Here is a 21,134-nt window from a genome sequence, read left to right on the forward strand (position 1 = left end):
TAAAATCGTGGAGCTATTCAATATACAGTCATGGAATCTTTTGATATGGAGTTCTGCTTATAGGTATATTTTATTTATATCTATGTATGCAATTGTAACTATTGACCGCGTTTATCTTACCCAGAGCTAATTCGCATTGTGCTTCGACTGGGCTTCGCAGCAGATTTGAAACGTCGACTCCCCTGGAAATTGCCTCAAGAATCACAGCATTGAATGCCTTCTGTACCTCGGCTAGGCGGCTACGTTGCTCGTCTCGTTCCAAAAGATCGCTGAACCTGTTCCAAAGTTACATACTCATTATATCGACTTCCACGGTGAAGGAATAACATCGTGTTATGAAAATCAAACCCGCAAAATTATAATTTGCGTAATTACTGGTGGTAGGACCTCTTGTGAGTCCGCACGGGTAGGTACCACCGCCCCGCCTATTTCTGCCGTGAAGCAGTAATGCGTTTCGGTTTGAAGGGTGGGGCAGCCGTTGTGACGATACTGAGACCTTAAAACTTATATCTCAAGGTGTGTGGCGCATTTACGTTGTAGATGTCTATGGGCTCCAGTAACTACTTAACACCAGGTGAGCTGTGAGCTCGTCCACACATCTAAGCAATAAAAAAAAAAAACTTAGTCAACCAATAGAATCACTGTATTTGCTCTGTCGCAATCTGGTCGAGATACAGATATAACAACAGTATCTACATTACAGTACAAAAAAAAGATACATTCTTAAAACCACGTATTAATAAAAGGGAGATGCAGAAAATTTTGATATCAAACTATGGACTTATAAATTTAATGAGAACATAACGAAAAGTAAGAGATTCGAATATTTTTTTGAAGAATTGTTAAATACGAATTCTATTAGGTTAAGAAATGACTATAATTTAGCGTAAGATAGACATATCCAGTTTGAACGAAACTGGTGTCACTGTTATTAAGACCTCAAATTTGTTATTAAGACCTCAAATTTATTTAAGACTGATGATGACATTCATCTTGAGGTATCTAGGCTCCGGTAACTGATTATGTCTCCCATTTAGCTTATAAAATGCATATATCTTTGCATGGCCAGAACTAATTAAAATTCATTTGAGTGTCGTTGACTGAATCACTCATAAAGAGCCTTACGCTTATGAAGAAACAATAAATGAAATGAAATGAAAAGGCGAAGGAATAAAACACATCTGATGCTGTCCGAAGTAGATATTTCGGTATTGTAAATTTTTGGGCACTCCCGAAACCCGTTATAGTTATAGAACACAAAGAGGTCAGTTCTGTGTGATTGAGCAGTTCCATTAATTTGGGTTCTTCTTATCCAGGATAATCCTTGAAGATTGATCGAGACAATATAACATTTCGTACATACTACATACTTGCTTTCAGTACAGATTACTGTATGTTTTGTGTACATTGGTATTTTGGCAACTATGATAATAATTTGACAGGTAAAATATAATCATGTTAATATATCGAATGTAGGTACGTGCGGAAAGACTATACTTGATGTTATATTGAGAGTATTTAAGGAGATTTCAATATATGATTAAAAGAAATCCAAGTTTAGAATACTTTAGTTTTCATAATGATTACGATTCGGGTGGTCGGAAGAAAATACTATTATAGGTTTTTGTTTACGTTCTTTGCAATTACTCGTTAATTTTTGGATGGAATTATCTGATACCATTTGATAAATTCGCGATCGAACTGTGTGTAACGCGTCATTTCTAAAGTGAAGTGAAATAACGAATTTTCCAAACAAACCTAAGCTAAATTACAAATAAAGAAAAAAACATACACATATTTTCCCAAATTGAACCCCAAATAGAAATGCCGATATCAATTTTCGAATACACAAAATACAACGAAATAATAAAATATGATACTTTTCCCTTTTTCTTGTTACCCAATATTGTTTGGTTCTCACAAATGGCCGAGACTAAAATAATCGTAAAGAACGTAATTCGATTACCATAAACGTTTTCGAGGTTTTCCCTCTTTATCAAATTACGACTTGAACATCTGACACATTCGGCAAATTAATGTTACTAGTGGTCCCGCAGTAGTCGAAATTCGACTATAATTAATTGGAATTGTAAGTTTGTACACTATTATGATTGTATTTTATGCTTCTATAATCACAAATTTCGCCAAGACTACACTATAAAAATATTAACAAAGACAAACAATATTTAATCTATTCCCAATTTGACAACAGACGTCAAGAACAAAAGTTTGACAATAAATAGTATGCATGCATGTGTGCGTCAAATACACGGTATGTAGTGTGTGTAACGTTTTCTTTATTGATTTAATGTATATATTTTGCATTATTAAAAAAAAAAATTAGCATTGTGCACTTCTTCTCTATATTCTCTATAAGTGTGGAAAATTTTATACTCCTCCGTCCGCGCAATTTTTGTAAAAAGGGATGCAAAGTTTTTGCTTCATGTATTAATATATAGATTTATATGTTATTTTAATACCGAGGCGTTAAAGTAACCTACCGACTCATTTGCGGTTCCTATTTGATTTGTATTTTATTGACTTTTATCAAAACATAACCGAAATGGACAAAATAATTAACAGAACGTACATAATATGTATTTATTTCCATAATTGAATTATTGAGAAATCGATCTCCTGAGGAATTAAAAGCTTGTATGTATGTATATAGTATTATACTTAGTCTGGCCATAAATACTGTAAGAATTAAAAATAAACAAAATATTACATTTGAATTTGGAATCTGTCATTTTTATATGATTGCTCATTGAGTTTTCTCATTTTGACGCCAATACATTTTGCGATATTAAAATGGAGTGGGGTAATAAAGAGAACCGAATCGCTGTGATTGCATTACACAAAGTATTTATATAGCATCCGTGAAACAATAGAATTGAGGTTCGACCTCAAATCTCAAGATGGGCGGCGGCATTCATCTATGATATCCGAACCACGTCTAATATTAGATATGCCAATGCGTCGTCTGCTCTAGCGAAGTGAAGGCTAATGTGAGGTATAGGTACTTTATCAATGCACAATTTGCCGTTGTTGTTATCTTAACAGTTAGGTGCAAATGAAGCTATTATTTTCTTGTTATTTGAAACGGAAGCAATTCTCTAAGCGACACGAACGTAAAAGTTTTATCGCGCAACTTCTAGTATTAATTTATTTACTTCGACACTAGAGAAAATTGTTTCCGTTTGATATTAATCTTGATGAAAATATAGATGTTAAGTAGGATTATAATCAAATATTTATTGAAACAAATATTGCTTAAGATTTTCTTTCTCGGAACGATAATATCTGTTCTAAGAAGCTGTAAATAGCTCTGTTTAGATTTTAAGATTTAATCATTTAATAGATTCTATTAGTAGGTTCTACTAGACACTAGAGAAAATTGTTTCCTTTTTATATTAATCTTGATGGAAATATAGATGTTAAGTAGGATTATAATCAAATATTTATTGAAACAAATATTGCTTAAGCTCTTCTTTCTCGGAACGATAATATCTGTTCTAAGAAGCTGTAAATAGCTCTGTTTAGATTTTAAGATTTAATCATTTAATAGATTCCATTACAGCGTACTTACTCTTTTATCTTATCAAGTTCACTGTAAATATCATTTTCAAACGAATATCACAATTAAATGTTTTAAATCAGTTTTAACTATTTTTTACATTGGTATAGTGTAAATTTAATTCCACGATACAAATCTGTTATCTTTTCTTTTTTCTTTTTTTAATTAGTGTCGCCATTCATCTTATGACCTAAGGTTGACTTTAATACAATTGGATAAACGACTTTCGAACGTATGGGCTACATGCGTAAGTTAATTATTGCTTGTTGATGAAGTTTGCTTGTAGCTTGATTTTCGTTTGCGGGTAGCTAACACAGAACGCAAGATATTTGATAGATGCCTGAATCCCGCTAACGAAATTTCACAAGATAAGCTTACATATGTATGTATAAGTTCCAAACAATAGCATTTGGACCGTCGGTCTACTGAGGAATATCACCCGCTGAGAGATCGTCTCTTTGACGTAACTCTAAATCGTTTTGTTATTTTATTAAACGTTAATTAATTAAAACGACTTTTACGGTTTCTCGAGTTTTTTGCTCATCTCACGGGGTCACGGACGACGAAAAACTGTATAGTACTGAAAGCGTCGAAAATAATATACATAGGCGGCACTGAAAATTTCGGGAATTAACGAAGTGACACAACATTACCATTTAAAAATGTATTTATTGCTTTTCGAAGTATTCTCCGCAAAATTTGACACATTTTTCCATACGATGGAACCAATCATTGAAGCAACCATTCCATTCGGAAGTTGGGGTCTCCAAAATGGCCGTTTTGTAGGCGTCCACAGCTTCTTCAGGTGATGAAAATCTCTGTCCACGCAATTTATTCTTTATTTTAGGGAAAGTATAGAAATCATTAGGGCTTAGGTCGGGGCTGTACGGCGGATGGTCTAATAATTCTATGTTTTCTTGCTCTAAAAACTCTTTTGTTCTGTGCGCGGTGTGAGAACTCGCATTGTCGTGATGGAGGATGATGCGGCGGTTGCAGTTCTCTTTACGGAGTTCAGAAACGACCTGTGGCAAATAAATGCTAGCATACCATTCTGCATTAACCGTTCTTTGTCCCTCAAGAGGAATAGTCGTAACATGGCCGGTTTTGGAGACAAACGTGGCCACGATTTTTTTTGAAACACTCCGTGAACGAACAATTTTTGTTGGCTTTAACTCATTTTCGAACACCCAAACTCGTGACTGGTTTTTTGTTTCGGGTTCGTACGCGTATATCCAGGATTCGTCACCTGATACAATGTTGTATACAGCATTTGAGGATCCTGCGTGGAATCTTTCGAGAGTTCTGACGCACCAAGTAACGCGAGCCGCTTTTTGCTCTTCACAGAGCGAATGCGGTATCCATCGAGAAAACAACTTTTTTACGCCTAATTGTTCATGCAAGATTATTTGTGTTTGACTCATGCCAATGTCTAAAGTTGCCTGAATTTCGCGGTATGTCACATGTCGATCTTCCTCAATCAGCTTACGCACAGCATCAACGTTTTCTTGGGTGACTGCAGTTTTTGGACGACCTTGACGGGGATCATCACTGAGCTTGACACGTCCACGTTGAAACTCAGCAAACCAGCGATAAATTGTGATTTTGGTTGGGGCTTCATCACCAAATGCAGAAATCATCCGGTCAACACACTGTTTTTGTGTTAAACCACTTCGAAAGTCATAATAAATTATCGCTCTTGAATTTTCTCGAGTCAATTCCATTTTCTCAACGACTAAACAAGTTTGACAAAACCTCGTGACAAGACCGAGAATCTTTTTTTAAATAAATAAATGGTATTCGATTTTTAAAACCAAGGAGTTTTCAATTAAAAAGATTTTAATATGACAGGAACAGTGGAAATATTCCATTCCCGATACTTTTAGTGCAGCCCTCGTAATGACAATAAAAAAGGACAGATTAAACCATTTAATAATAAGTAGTTTTAATTATGTCCACAAAGTGCGAAAACAGAAGAAAATACTGAATCGGGTTTTCGTATGAGCAAATGCATATAAGGAAACGCGGGCACGTTTGGTTTAGAAAACCAATTCCTTTGATAAGATAAGGTATTGAAGCAAATTTATTACACATTTTACATCATTTGCGGACTACTGCTATGGCATTTCAAAGATCCAACAAAGACGTTGTATGAGTAACATACCTATATAGGCATAACTACAAAAAACTATTGAGATTTGTCGTGATTCGTTACTTTTTTTTGTTTAGATGTGTGGACGAGCTCACAGCCCACCTGGTGTTAACTGGTTACTGGAGCCCATAGATATCTACAACGTAAATGCGCCACCCACATTGAGATATAAATTCTAAGGTCGCAGTATAGTTACAACGGCTGCTCCGCCCTTCAAACCGAAACGCATTACTGCTACACGGCAGAAATAGGACAGGGTGGTGGTACTTGCCCGTGCCGACTCACAAGAGGTCCTACCACCATATAAATTGTAACCTATTTTGCGGTGCGATGCGCAAGGCGTACACCTACAATTGAAAACAGAAACACCGATTAACTGTTTTATACTATGTGCTGTATATGTCTAGGAAGCTAAAAAAATCAATTTAATTACTTATTTTATTAAGTAAACTTATTAATGTTGTGGTCTACAACAGCATTCAACTTAGAAGGCTCCGTCTGCCATTCTGTCTTTACTCATTAATTATAATAATTAATTTGTTGTTCAAATAAGCTTACACGATCTTAAAGTCGTAATCTTTTATTATATCAGAACACTTGCCACCTTGAGCTTTCATTCCTATTTTTTTACCGTTTCTCTATATTAATTCTATTTTCACCTATTTTTAAATCTTTATTTCATTGTTTCCCGATTGGAGAGGTATTTTATGTACCAGTTAGCTTTTCCATCACCGTTTCTAAAATTTCTACCGTGAAAAAATAATGTATTCATGGTTTTAAAACACGAAATCGTTATCTCATGCATTTAAACTTCGGTCGCAAAGATTAAGACATCATTTCCGTTGGGCTCTAGTAGCCACTCGAAGCTAGATAGGACCTGAATTCGTCGGCGCAACTATGAATAATTCCCAAAAAAACAAAAGAACAACAGAAAATGTCAATATTTTCCTCATATTCATTTGTTAAATGGATCCAACTATCTCGTTCAGCCCGTTTGATACAGCCCTTACAAAGACGCTACAATTTCATGACTTTTATGGTGAAAGCGAAACACACACCCGAATAATATGAAAATAAGAGCAATAGACCTCATATACAGACGCTATGTAATCCACTCACGATCAAACAAAACGGTCCACTCCTGCATTCATTCCTTTTATAAGTATTACTTGTTGTCTCTCTCTCTCTCTCTGTCCCCGCAATAAAAGATAACCTTCCTTAAAAGGTGTAGCAATATTTATGTGAACAGAACCTTCTTGTGTAAGATAAATTATTTATTTTACGAGCCAGCTGAGTAATCGGACCTGCAAGGGGACGCTCGTAAATTGTAACGAGCTAAATAGATGGGACGGAGTGAAAGAGCGATCATAGCATGATTTAAACGTTTTGTTGAGGCCGGCTGAGTAATCGTTTCGATGAATGATTTTTGTATATCTTTGTATATTTTAAGCTGATCAACCCACAGTATTTCAATCGTAAGAATCCTGCAACCAAGCGCTGTGGTTTGAATCTCAATGATACTTGGTTTGCGGACAGCATTTATTCCCAACCTAGTTAATGGTTACAGTAATGTACTACAGATATGGAGTTTAATTCTTTATCGTAAGTATCTTTGTTAAACATTTTTGACCTTCAGGAATCAGGTGTATTTGTTTGTCCGGGCACCAAATTTAGAATCCTTAGTGTGCGGTCGTTGAGTACTTAATATGGAACTTTTTTAACATCAGAAAGTTGATAGGAAAAAACACGGTATTAACTCATTAACATTAACAATTGAGGGTATTCATAAAATATAACAAAAATCACTTACCATTTGTCATCGTCTTCCAGGTGGTAAATCCCGTCACTACTAAGACGGTAACAGGCGCGAACAAGGTCAGCCTGTGCTGTTTCTGATATGACCATCTGTTCGAAGATATCTGACGGTATCTTATAAGGCAAAACTGGGTGGTACAATGAGGCATCACCACCAAAGAGACACTAAAAGATAAAGAAAATATGCATGTAATATGAGTTTTGTTGCTTTTAAAAGTTTAGGAAATACTAAAGGCTCTAGGAAATACCAATACACACGCATCAAATTATCACTCATGAAAAAAGTATGTAAAGGTTAAATTGGCTTTTTGGAAGTTGAAAGGTCTCGTGCCCGGCACCATATTTTATGCTCATTCTGTCTCTTGTTTTTTATATTAGTAGTAATTTAAATTAGTATTATATAAGTCAGGCCTTCTATGCTAGGTAGTGAATCCGGTTTTTTAATAAGAAAACGTTTAAAAGGAAACTCAGGTCACGTTTGGTCTCTATTAACATTTTCGGCCACAGGGTGCGAGTTCCCTAGCGATTCCATGGGAATCTCATAGGTGATGCTCTCGACTAGTAAAAAAAGACCTGATGTAATACTATGAACTCCTGGCTGATGCTTCTAAGTATCAATTTCCATTGGCTATCATAAAATTGTAATGAGCCATTTGGATATATTGAAATTTTAGAAAAAATCACCTTTAACATATTTTTGAAGAGCAACATTACTTTTTTTAAACAAGTGAGTATCAAAATATTCGTCTTGAAAAACAGCTTGTGTTCCGATGTGAATGTGTGGATGTAACTATTTACCATAAGGTAGAATTCAAGATGTCTATTGGTCCTGTAAAAAATCCCACCGAATTCTCCAAGAAATCCTTCCTAGTATACTCACAACAAAATATCCAGCTTTGGAGGAATGATTACAAGACCTTATTTCGTCCAGATAATACCGTAATAACGCCGGATTCGTTTCATCTCCACCGTCTGTTCCGTAATGCATATCCACAAAATCAATCTGTGAAACAGAATACCATTTAGATTTGGAAGAATGTAGTACAGCTATGCTTAACTATTTTGCGAACCAATAAAAAAAAAAAAATTAAGAGGCTAAGATTTAATCTTGACATTAACGCAACTCTAAGCGTGTCTTAAAATGAAAATTGCTTAATTTTTTTACGACAAACGGGTTGTGGCCATGTTCAGAATACGAATAAAGATCTTAAGCAATTTTATTATTATTTAATCATGTTAAAATGGGTTTCCATACGAAACAAAAAAAAAATTTAGTGTAATAAATAAGGTATTTATTATTTTATCTTTTTAGTAAATCACTTTATATAATGTTGGTAAAATTTGAAGTGTTGTTTAACAAATATTTTTTTATTATCTACACAAATAAATAATCAATAAAATGAAAGACGCGGCAAATGAGACAATCTTGGTACTTGTCGTCTGGGTTATGCCTATCGAAGTAATTGTCAGTTGAGTACATGGATGATGTGGTACTTATTAAATTTAAGAGACTTAGTGGAGAGTAAATTCTGCAACTTGACAGTATCGCACTTCTAAACTGTTACTTTGTATTTGTCTGAATATTAAGGTCCAGATTTCGTCTAGGGGCTTTGAATGTAAAACCTTGATATATTGATAGTATATTTGTTTGTTGTGTTGTTGTTTGTTGTGAGTCACACTTGGATACTTTTTTAATACATAAATAGTTGGACGAACTCAGTAGTTACCAGAGCCCATAGACATCTACAACGTAAATGCCGCCACTCTTTTTGATATAATATGAGTTCTAAGGTCTCAGTATAGTTACAACGGCTGCCCCACCCTTCAAACCGAAACGCATTACTACTTCACAGTAGAAATAGGCAGGGTGGTGGTACCCACCCGTGAGGACTCACAACACCTACCACCAGTTTCATATGATAGTTTGATTTGATATTCGGAAATAAATATCGGATTTTTGATATGTAGATATCCCTAATCACTCAAAGTTGACTATACTGTCAAGCATTCTATTTCAAGCCATGTGTACTAGAGTATTTCCTTGCCACGAAACTTGCTATCGGATGCATATTGAAGTCACGAACGCCAGCCAAAAGTTACTGCTGAAGCTGAGTTTCAGCGCGAAATGTTTGCAGTTACACGTATATATTAGAATTTAACGTGATGCAGGGTTGGAGTTAGAGATTACGTTTTGGTGGATAATTAAATTTTTGGTAAATAATTTTGTGAGTTAACATGAGAATTTACTAACTTTATTTATATTATTACAATTAATCAGAAGGTGTGTGACCTTGGCTACTTCGAGTTTTTGCTCTATTTCCCTATCATGTGCTGTGGCATTAGTTCAGCAATTAAGAGGATTGCTATCAGTCTTCGTTTTTCAATATACCAAGGATAGAAAACAATCTGCAGTCGGGGCACTCAATCAGTAACGAATTTCTTCATTATCAAAAAAATAATTTAACAACAAAATCTTACATTGAAAATTCAATAATTATTTATATATTACTTACATATGAAATGATAATAATTCAGCAAATTAGATAAAAAATGATAAATAAAATATTGGAATCCTACAACCGACAGCGCATAATGCTTCTCCAATCCAATCTCGATAGTCGGAGGCGCATAAGTATTATAATGGAAAAAAAAGAGAAATCGCTTGGAGAAGATTTAGCGCTTTTTCCTAACGTGACAATTCCTAACAGTCAGGCTCTGCCGCAAGGCGTTCTGAGCTTTAAGAATGTTGCAAAATACGAAAATAGTCGAATGTATTGGAAAATTTTCCCCCTTACCGAAAACCTCTCATAGATGTGGTAGCTCCTGACACAATAAAATTCACTTTGTATTTTATTTAAATCACTGAACGAAAATCAATGAAATACGTAACGGAAAGATTAAGATTTACATATTATATATTGTCTCAGTACACTCACATATCTTGGAGATAAATTTGGATTTGTAATCTTGGAGATCTAGAATTAAAAAGTTTAAAGATCTAGAATTAAAAAGTCGTCGTGGCCTAACGGATAAGACGTCCGGTGCATTCGTGTTGAAGCGATGCACCGTTGTTCGAATTCCGCAGGCGGGTACCAATTTTTCTAATGAAATACGTACTCAACAAATGTTCACGATTGACTTCCACGGTGAAGGAATAACATCGTGTAATAAAAATGAAACCCACAAAATTATAATTTGCGTAATTACTGGTGGTAGGACCTCTTGTGAGTCCGCACGGGTAGGTACCACCGCCCTGCCTATTTCTGCCGTGAAGCAGTAATGCGTTTCGGTTTGAAGGGTGGGGCAGCCGTTGTGACTATACTGAGACCTTAGAACTATATCTCAAGGTGTGTGGCGCATTTACGTTGTAGATGTCTATGGGCTCCAGTAACCACTTAACATCAGGTGGGCTGTGAGCTCATCCACACATCTAAGCAATAAAAAAAAAAAAAAAAGATCTTTAGTAATAAAATCACATTTTTATGAGATAGTTTTTCCAAAAGCAAAAGACTCTGTGTTCGAATTTATGCCTTGCAAAATTAAAGATGTGTGTCGTCAACCCTCACTACGCCCACGTAGTGAAGTTGTTTGTAACGTAACACCTACGTATGTGGAGCATAGTGGTCTAGTTTCAGTGAAGTTTTAATGTCGTTTATTTGTTTATTTATGTGCCTCCTGTGACTGTGTTTATGTTAGTTTTACTAAAGTATAAATTTTCTCCAAATCAAATGTGTTTTGTGGAGTTTAAGGACAGCTTAATCAATAGCGTAGAGATTGTGTGAAATAATATATTGTTTTAATTAGTGGTAAACAAAAATATGCACTCAAAGAAACTCATCATACAAAAGGCACTTTGAAAGAAAAATATTTATCTAGTCCGAACTAATTTTTAATAAAATATTGTAATTCTTTTTGATTTCTGATAACGCAGAAGGAACGGTAGATCTAGCAACATCTCATTATTAATAAATGTTAAATTAACGTAGACTTATTTTATAATTTTAACTGAATTGAATGTTTGATTCGTCAACACAGAGCCTATGCCACTTGAACTACATACTTGTAATTTTGGCAGTTGATGTCTTTATCTTGTGAGCATCCACTAATGAAGAATGTTTAGAACTTTCATCCCCAAGGAGATAAAATAAGAGTTGAATGATAGTATGGAGGTCAGTTTTCAAATTAACAAAAACGGAATTTAGTAGTATTAATATGAAATAAATTATATACGCGTCTAGTTTGAATTAAATAGATAATGGGTTTGTTGGTCTTTTTTTTTCAATATTTTACCGTTAAGTTGTTGTACAAGTTTATTTATTAAAGGTTAAAGTATGAAATTGCCGATTTGTATTGAAAAAGTGAAATTCGTTTTGTTTATTTCATTTAACATATTTATTTAATCAAAATATCTACCATTATTACCTATACATTGCTGCCATCTAATAGGAAAGTAATTTATGCCTTTGCGATGGAACTCTGGTGATCTAAATTCTAAAAATGGTGTGAAAGCATTTCGTACTGTCTCCTGGGAAGAAAACTTTTCATCACGTAGAAAATTGTCCAAATCACGAAAAAAATGGTTGTCCGTTGGAGCAAGGTCTGGCGAATATGGAGGGTGACGAATGGTTTCTAATTCCAGTTCCTGTAGAGTTAAAACAGTTTCTCGTGCTGTATGAGATCTCGCGTTATCCTGGAGCAATAATGGTGAAGATCGATTCATGAGTTGGGGCTGTTTTACTGCAAGTTTTGCTATCATTGTTCGGAGTTCGGCACAGTAGACATCTGCCGTTATTTCTTGACCAGATCGGAGAAAGCTATAGTGAAGAACACCTTACTGAGACCACCAAACAGTTACCATTACCTTTTTATTGGTAAGCGTTGCTTTAGGACAATGTCGCGACGTTTGACCTGGGGTAAGGCCATTACATTTTTCGCTTACGGTTATCGTAAAGAATCCACTTTTCACCACATTTTACAATTTCATTTCTGTATCGATTCAACAACGCAACACAAGTTTCTACACGCGTTTCTTTCTGCAGATCAGTCAAATCATGAGGCATCCATTTTTCATAAAAAAAATTTATTGTTTTGACGCAAATGAGTCAATATTGTTGGTAAGGTAACGTTAAACTATAACGCTAATTCCTGGATAGTTTGGCTTGGATCGGCTCCCATCATCTCTTTTAATTCATTGTTATTCGCATGTGTGGGCAGTCTTCCACGTGATTCGTTATTCAAATCAAAATTCCATCAAGATGCGTGCGTTCATTAGCAGTCCTCTCTCCAAGCGGGACATTGATATTGCGAGCTGTTTCTGTAGCGTTAGTTCCGCCTCGGAATCCGTTTTCAAAAATCACTCAAATTTTCGAAGTATCCATCTTTAGTAAAAAAAAAAAACAACTGACAGTCGATAATCGAATGTCGCACATTTTTTAAAAGAAGAACCTCATAGGTACCATTTAAAAATAACTTTCACTCAAAAATCTCAAACCGTGACATATTACAGTAAAATGGCAATTTCATACTTTAACCCCTATTATGAAACTGTTACTTTTGGATGGACTTCATAATTAAAGAGAATATATTCATACTTCGAATCTTATTTTAAAATACACGCGAGCAAAGCAACTGATAAGTTATCCATCGTATAGTGAAAGGTATACAGACACTTAAAATTGGAACCTAAGATGGTTAAGCATCAAAAACAGACATAATATTTAATCCTATGAGACATAGTAAAAATACACCGGCAAGAATTCGGATATTATGTAACATTAGTAATTCCGAAGAGAGAAGTATTTTAGATGTTTAACCAGCCTATGATAAAAATATTAAAAGATTTGATATGGAAAAAAACTCATTTCATGAACAAAATAATTCAAAGATTTACCTCGATGTATCGATCATCGTAAGTTGACTGGAGTTCAGGTCCGACTATTTCTAAGATCTGCCGTCTTTCTTCTCGAAAATCTGCGAAATATAGTACCATTTAATTTATTGAGATAGGCTTACTGGTGGTAGGACCTCTTGTGAGTCCGGACGGGTAGGTACCACCGCCCTGGCTTTCTGCCGTGAAGTAGTAATGCGTTTCGGTTTGAAGAGTGGGTGGGGCAGCTTTGTAACTATACTGAGACCTTAACTCATATCTCAAGGTGGGTGGCGGCATTTACGTTGTACGTAACCACTTAACGACAAGCGGGCTGTGGGCTCGTCCATCCATAGATCCAATAAATAAAAAAAGATATTTCTAAATTTCATTGGAAAAACTTAAGTAATGCATAACGTGATATTGTTTTAGACTCTTGTTCGTTCAGTGTTCAATTTAACTAACGTTGACAAATAAATGAATAATAAAATGAGATTAAATTTGTTTTTCATGATAGTTGACATTAAACATTTTTACACATACTATAAATGTCCACTGTACTAAAGTTATATGACTATTATGTGAAAAACCAAGATAAAAGATAAGGGAAGTGAAGATTCAACAAGTTGGAGTAGGGATGAAGGTTTCCAATTTTTAAAAAAATGTGTGTGTGTGCAAGTCACACACGGTAGAAGTGAAACTAAAAACTTTAAAAATAATCGCAAGGGTCAACCACTCCGCAGTGCAATAGAGCAGCCGCTCCCGGGGGAACCGCCTGCATGATCACGGTATCCCGACGCCAGGTGGGTATGATTTAGCAAGAGAAATACGAGAACGTCTATCAACTGTATAACATCTCGTCACCGCGATTCATGAATTGTTGAATTTACGTGCAGCAACATCTGTTGATAACAAACTAAATAGAAATAAAATAAACATGGCGCGTAACGGAAGAAATTAAGATGGCGCGTAACCGAAAAATGTTACATACGTTTTTTCCTCTCTACTTCGATAAAGAAGTTTCACTTCAATTTAACGCCTATTATTAATGGTATTAATGGTATAGGATCTTACCATTGTATACGGAAGCGACGAATATCTTGACGGCACGAGGTCCAGGCCACTTGTCACTGAGCTGCGTGTTTCCCTGCAGCGCTTGGAGCACCAGAGGCTCCGGAGAGCTCATCGCGACCCCGTTCTTCTTTACCTCGCTTCGAACTTCTTACATAATGCCACGGACATCTGTTGAACAAGAGGACTCTTTGTGTATTTTGGCTACAGAAAACATCATGAGATGCTCGATTAATGGTATATTGTCTTTTAGCTAGCTTACGTCATCTGACGACTAAACAACTTGTGCTATCTTGTGACTGACTCTGTTGTGCAGTAATTAGCAACCCTGACTGTTGTGCCGGGGGTCGTGGGTTCGATTCCCACATCGGGCAAACATTGTGTGATGAGCAAGTTTGCTTGCTCTTTGTCTGGGTGGCTATTAATATTATATTAAGTATATATTTAAATATTTTTTTTGTTTATTGCCCTTGTAGGCAGACGAGCATACGGCCCACCTGATGGGTACCGACGCGCATAGACTTCAGCAATGCCAGGGGCATAGCCAAGCCGCTGTCTACCGTAAAATGTATTTATCAGTCTCTGGTACACATAACACAAGGAATCCTAAACTGGGACCGGATTGCTGTGCGTTATTTGTTCCCAGTTTATTATTATTATTATCCAATTTAACAATATAAATAAATTTCTGTCTAGAAGCACGTTTTTGTCATTAAAATTGAGGTTACATGTATCGCCCGAGACCATGGTTAGCCTGCTTATGACAGAGCCGAGAGCATGGTCTGTTGATGACAGCTGACAATTATATCTGCTCATCCTAAGTAGAAAAAAAAAATCACAACGAACTCTCCCATTTCATTTAAATATTGCGTTGTACATTGATTTTTCAAAAATAAATTAGGTAAAAGAAATGACAAATCATTATAAATAAATTATAATACTGGCTTAGTACGTACATAGTCATACAATAGATTTGTTCTCATTAAATTAGTGTTCGTCCAATGATCGAAATTGGATCGTAATTCGAAGATTTAGACTAGTTTTAATTGGTTTCTCTTTTGTTTTGTTATTTATTTATTTAGTTGACGTTAAAACTTGTATAAAATAATAGAATTGTACCTATGAAGTTATCGTATACTGGCAATTTTAAAGGAAATTTTGTGTGTGACTGACAATACACACATTAAAATGTAATTTGTTTTAAATTCGGTTGTATGTTTATTTATTAGTGTTTTGTTTTCAAATATACATTTGTATATTTTTCATCAATATGAACATGATAAAAATACGAGTAATTATGAAATATGAGTTTCGATGCGGTAGCAATGCCGCACTAACGGCTCATAACGCTAATGATGTCTCCGGAGTGAACACTGCAAACGAATACACGCCTCGTTATTGTTTTGGACCATTCCAAAACCATTCCATGTTTTGGACCATTCCAATTTGTAGTTAAACAATAAATCGCGTGGTCGCTCCAAACTAAAGATAACAAAGACATATTAAAGGCCATAGTAGAAGCTGACGTTACTAATTCGCCGTTAAGTTGGCAGTAGCTTTTAATGTTAACAAAGTTAGTTAATTATTCATATATTTATATCAAATTGACAAAGTAAAAAAAAAAAGAAGAGTGTGCTGCACGAATTCAACGATCGCACGCGCAACGAACGCATTAAGGTATGTCTTGCTTTGCCTAACAAGCAGAGAAACCAAGAGTACTTAAGCCACATTGACACTTACAATGCACCCAGGCATTGCTTCAAACGAAAACTTATCCCTAAAAAAATCACGGTGAGTGTTTAGTGGTCTAGTGCCGACATTATTCATAAGCTTTTTACCAAATGATACTACTGCGGATGTGTAGGTACTGTGAGCAACTGGACACAGCAATGGAAAAGCTTGGGAATCTCCAGCCAACCTTGGTTAATCGTTTTTTTTAAGGATTGAATGATTACTGGTGGCCCGGAGGACTTTCCAGTTTCACCAGGACAGGCGGGCGAGCAAAAGCTCTGGAAAACCCAAGAGGGGTGGGATTTGCTAACATCTGTCCGAAAATCTCTCGTCCTCGCTGCTCCTACATGACAACGCTCGCTATGAGCACTGCCAGTGAGGTGTCATATAGCCTCAAATTATGCTTTAGATACCGCCTGTTGTGTCTAAGTACGTACGCAAGAGCGTGTTTAGAAGTTTTGCGTCATCTACCGTACTCATGAAACTTGCGCCGACAGACTTCTACTTTTTCCAAAGTTTGGAAACTTGGTAGGGAAAAATTGAATACTCGAGAGGAAATACGGAATGTATTTGAAGAGTTTGTTGGCTCCCATACACTTGACTTATTTAAGGAAGGCATTGAAAAATTACCACTGAGATTCATTGATTCCATGGGTGCATATTTCGATTGATAAAAAAAAAAAAAAACATTTAAAAAAATGTCTTTAACTTTCTCTATACTAAATAGAAATTTCGTAAGTAAAGACCTAATATATAAAAGATATAAAATCAATAACAACACAACACATTGTATAGTTACAACATGTTACTTTTACCAGACATTCATAAATTAATAGTTAGGACAAGCGCCTATTCCGAACATCCATCATCCAAAAGTTCAGGTAACTGTTTAGAGAGTTGAAGTTAGTTTTCAACTTTTTGAATTAGTTTTATGAATAAGACTTTTTTCTAAATAGAACACAGGCGATGAATACCCGTTCATCTCAAATTGAGATCGGATACAAAGGGAACCTTAATCAAAAGCTACTTGGAGTATGAACAATGTCGAAGTTTCAATGCCTTGGTATATATAATATTATATATTAAAATATCATGAATCTGAACAAAGTAAAAATATTTTTTTATTTATTTCTTTTCTTGATTTTTTATATTACCTTTGGTTAGTTTTTATATTATGTAGACTATTTCTAAGTCAGTGTTTTTAATTTTGTAAATCTTTAAGTGTTATTGTTCATTTACCGAACCTTATTCTTAGGCAAAATAATTCATTGCCAATTCCGGTCTGTTTCGAGTTTCTTTACAACACAAACTTTTAGTTGGGAAATAACAAACCGGGAAGCGTATGTACGCCTTTCTCGTGTTCTCAACAAAACTTACTTCATTTTGGTAGGCTACGTAAAAAGTAAGCTGATTTCTAAGGAGTTCTTGTTCTTACAACGCAATTTCACATATTAAGTTTGTTTATATTGTAAGTTCTTCTTCTCAATCGTGTCACTCTTGATAGAGTGGTCATGATCGTCATGTAGAGTTGGAAGGGGCAGACTTGATGCGTCTCACGATGTCCCGCCATCTCTCCCTGCTCGAGGCCATTCTACTGCACTCATTTAGGGGACCTCCCACTGCAGTTTTCAGTCGGTCCACCGCATTGGTGATTGTAAGTTACAAATGATTTAATTACTGAAATCAAGTTGCTTGGTGTCCGTTGATTTTCTCGTTTGGACACACCAATAAAAGCGATACGGGATCAGTAAAAGGTTAATTTTATATTTAAAATCAACAAATAAATGAGACTGCTATATTTAAAGAAGTGTAGATCTAGGGGAGACGAAGCAGGAATGCGTTGTGGTTTGAAGGACGGGAAAGCCGTCATAGTATACAATAGCCCGCACACACATAGACACCCTCCAATCCCTACAATCCCGCTTTTGCAGGTTAGCTGTCGGGGCTCCGTGGTTCGTGAGGAACGTTGACCTACACGACGACCTGGGCCTCGAATCAATTCGGAAATACATGAAGTCAGCGTCGGAACGATACTTCGATAAGGCTATGCGTCATGATAATCGCCTTATCGTTGCCGCCGCTGACTACTCCCCGAATCCTGATCATGCAGGAGCCAGTCACCGTCGACGCCCTAGACACGTCCTTACGGATCCATCAGATCCAATAACCTTTGCATTAGATGCCTTCAGCTCTAATACTAGGGGCAGGCTTAGGGACCCCGATAACCGTACTCGTCGAACTCGACAAAGAGGTCGACGTGCAACCTAACCCATGCATGAGCCCGCTGAGTTTCTCGCCGGATCTTCTCAGCGGGTCGCGATTCCGATCCGGTAGTAGATTCATTCGCGAAACAATTGCTCTTGAGTTGTTAGGTCTCCTTCGGAGGCGCTCGGGCAGTTGTTAGCAAATCCCACCCCTCTTGGCTGAGCCTTTGCTCGCCCACCTGTCCTGGTGAAACTGGAAAGGCCTTCGGGCCACCAGTAAACTCTCAATCATAAAAAAAAAAAAAAAAAAAAAAGTATACAATAGGGACATACTTTCACAGGTTTAGATGGGCTGGCTTAATGTCCATGGGTTCCAGTATCAAACACCAGGAGGATCGTGAAATCGTTCAACCGTCTAAGGAATACAATAAAAATGATCACGAAACCCACGGCGATATCGGGATTTAAGAAAGATTGATTATTTGAGATTATGTAGATTAGAGATTCCCAAATTACTTTAGGGAAATAAACCCCTTTTCCAAAATATGCTGATACTTCAAACCTCCATGCCGGAATTGCTTTAAAAAGGATTTTTAAATCTCTAGTTTTTTTTTCCTATATAATTCATTCAATTCATATATAATATAAGACCTATAAGTTTTCATATCTTTAAGTGAATCTGTACCTACTAGTCTTTGAATGGAATTAATGTTCACGGCAGAAGGCAAAATGATGTATTGTACCTACAATATGAGATTATAGGAGGTCGATTTATTTATTTCTATTTGTGGTTACTTTTTTTTACACAGCCGATAATTGATGTTCAAGATATTATATGAGTTCTAGATTTCGGATTGTTATGAAGGAATAGCTGGTGACCTGGAGGTCATTCCAGATTCATCAGGACGAGTAAGCTCTGGCTAAATGAAGATAGCTGGAATTTGCTAGCAACTACCCGAATGTCTCTGATTGAGGTCTAACAGTTCAAGGGCAACTGCTTCGCGAATACATCTATCACGTATCGGAATCGCGTATTTGAAGGATTTGTGTCTTAAAAGCACAAAGGGCGGACTACTGTGAAATCGAGCACATAGATTTTAAATAGACTAAATTCATAATTATTTATCCTAGACTCAGTAGAGTCTTTCTTTGTAAATTTCGAAAGCTAGATACCATGGGGCATGTACGCATTACAGAAAAGCCGATAAGCATAATGCTTTGATACTTCTTTGTAATCTGCGTACTCTTGTATATGAGACATGAATGAATTAACGGATTACGAATTTCAATAGTTAATATAGACGTGCTCAATTTCAGATAGAAATTAACGTGTGTTTTGAACACGTAATTTCAAAATGTAATAAAAAGTTATTCCGCTGCCGTTTCTGCTGTTAAATACCTGTATATAATTTAATGGCTTTATGTTTGTTTTGAGTATTAAATGTCAACATCACCAGTCTACGTTGGTTTACAGCCAGTCAAAGGGTTTTCCCGACGTATGATAATTTATAATCCGCGTATTCGGATCTTTCCAACTACTTTTTACCAGTCGTTATTACGTTTTTATTGTAATCATACTTAATGATTTTATATCATACTATAGGTACATTTTCGAAAATAAAATTGATTCCACTTATCTAAAAAAAGTTTCTAAAAATTCAACACATCACAATATGACAAAATTGTTAGTATCTTTTTTCCACTGTAAATTCAAACTATTCTTTTTGTTTATAGTTAGTAGCTTTTCACGAGGTTTATTATATCAATATCTTCCCCTATACAAGAAAGATGTTAATAAAAAAACAAAGGAGTAAATGTAATAAACTGTAATAAAATAATGTGACTATGATCTTGTTTCGATCATTGGGCGAATACTAGTTCACTGAAAGATATAACGTATAATACTTATCTTAGCTAGTAAAAAAATAACGGCTGAGAGTTCTCCCTGAATAATAAAAATCGATTCTCGGATTCTGGCTTCTGGCCGAAAAGTGTTAAATAATTTTCCAACAATACACATTATTTCATACTTTCCGTATATTCAACAGTTTTTCCAGAACAACCATTCCAGATCCGAGCAATCGATGTCATGAATCAGTAATCACTCGGAGATACGTCGTGAGTCAAATTACTAATTCAATGAATATCTCGAGTGCGAGGCGCCTCGAACGTCTGGAACGAATACGCACAATCGTTTTGTGAATTATTCATTCACACAAATATTAATGGAGTAGAATAATCGGGAGCGATTTAAATTGTTAAGTACCTTCTGTTTATTGCGTGTACTGTGTTTTTTAACAGAGTTCAAAAAAGGAGGAGGTTCTCTATTCGACTGTATGTTTTTTTTTTATTGTTTGTTACCTCATAACTTTTGACTGGGTGAATCGATTTTGATGATTTTTTTTTATTAGAAAGCTGACGCTTCCCGTGTGGTCCTACTTCAATTTAGTCCAGTTCTGATAATGGTATCCATGAGAAAACCATATAAGTCTTAAATTTTCATTAAGTATGTGTGCGACAAATAGATGAATAACTCAATATCACATCAACAGATTTCGATGATTATTGTTTTTAGTGTATATTCATTTGTTTTGGAATATCTTTTTTTTTCTATTTGAAGTCGATTTTTGTTAACGCATATCTATTTACAATTATTAAATGCTCAAGTCATAACTAGACTTATATATAGGTGGACGAGCTTACAGCCCACCTGGTGTTAAG

The 21,134-nt window shown here is 35.7% G+C and overlaps 1 protein-coding gene across 2 annotated transcripts in view; it reads right to left on the reverse strand.

The window, feature by feature from the left end:
* Window positions 1–21,134, reverse strand: part of LOC101744721 (protein qui-1) — a 102,934-nt gene that overhangs the window by 31,582 nt on the left and 50,218 nt on the right. For both annotated transcript variants that reach the window (XM_012695351.4, XM_012695352.4), the window contains exons 2-6: window positions 14,482–14,649; window positions 13,432–13,511; window positions 8,422–8,544; window positions 7,537–7,706; window positions 121–275 (exon numbers count right to left, since the gene is read on the reverse strand). In XM_012695351.4, the coding sequence (XP_012550805.2) occupies window positions 121–275; window positions 7,537–7,706; window positions 8,422–8,544; window positions 13,432–13,511; window positions 14,482–14,593 (640 nt within the window). In that variant the 5' untranslated portion in view covers window positions 14,594–14,649. The remainder of the gene's footprint in view (window positions 1–120; window positions 276–7,536; window positions 7,707–8,421; window positions 8,545–13,431; window positions 13,512–14,481; window positions 14,650–21,134) is intronic.

Source organism: Bombyx mori, chromosome 22 (genome assembly GCF_030269925.1).
Source record: "Bombyx mori chromosome 22, ASM3026992v2".
Taxonomy (NCBI): Eukaryota; Metazoa; Arthropoda; class Insecta; order Lepidoptera; family Bombycidae; genus Bombyx; species Bombyx mori.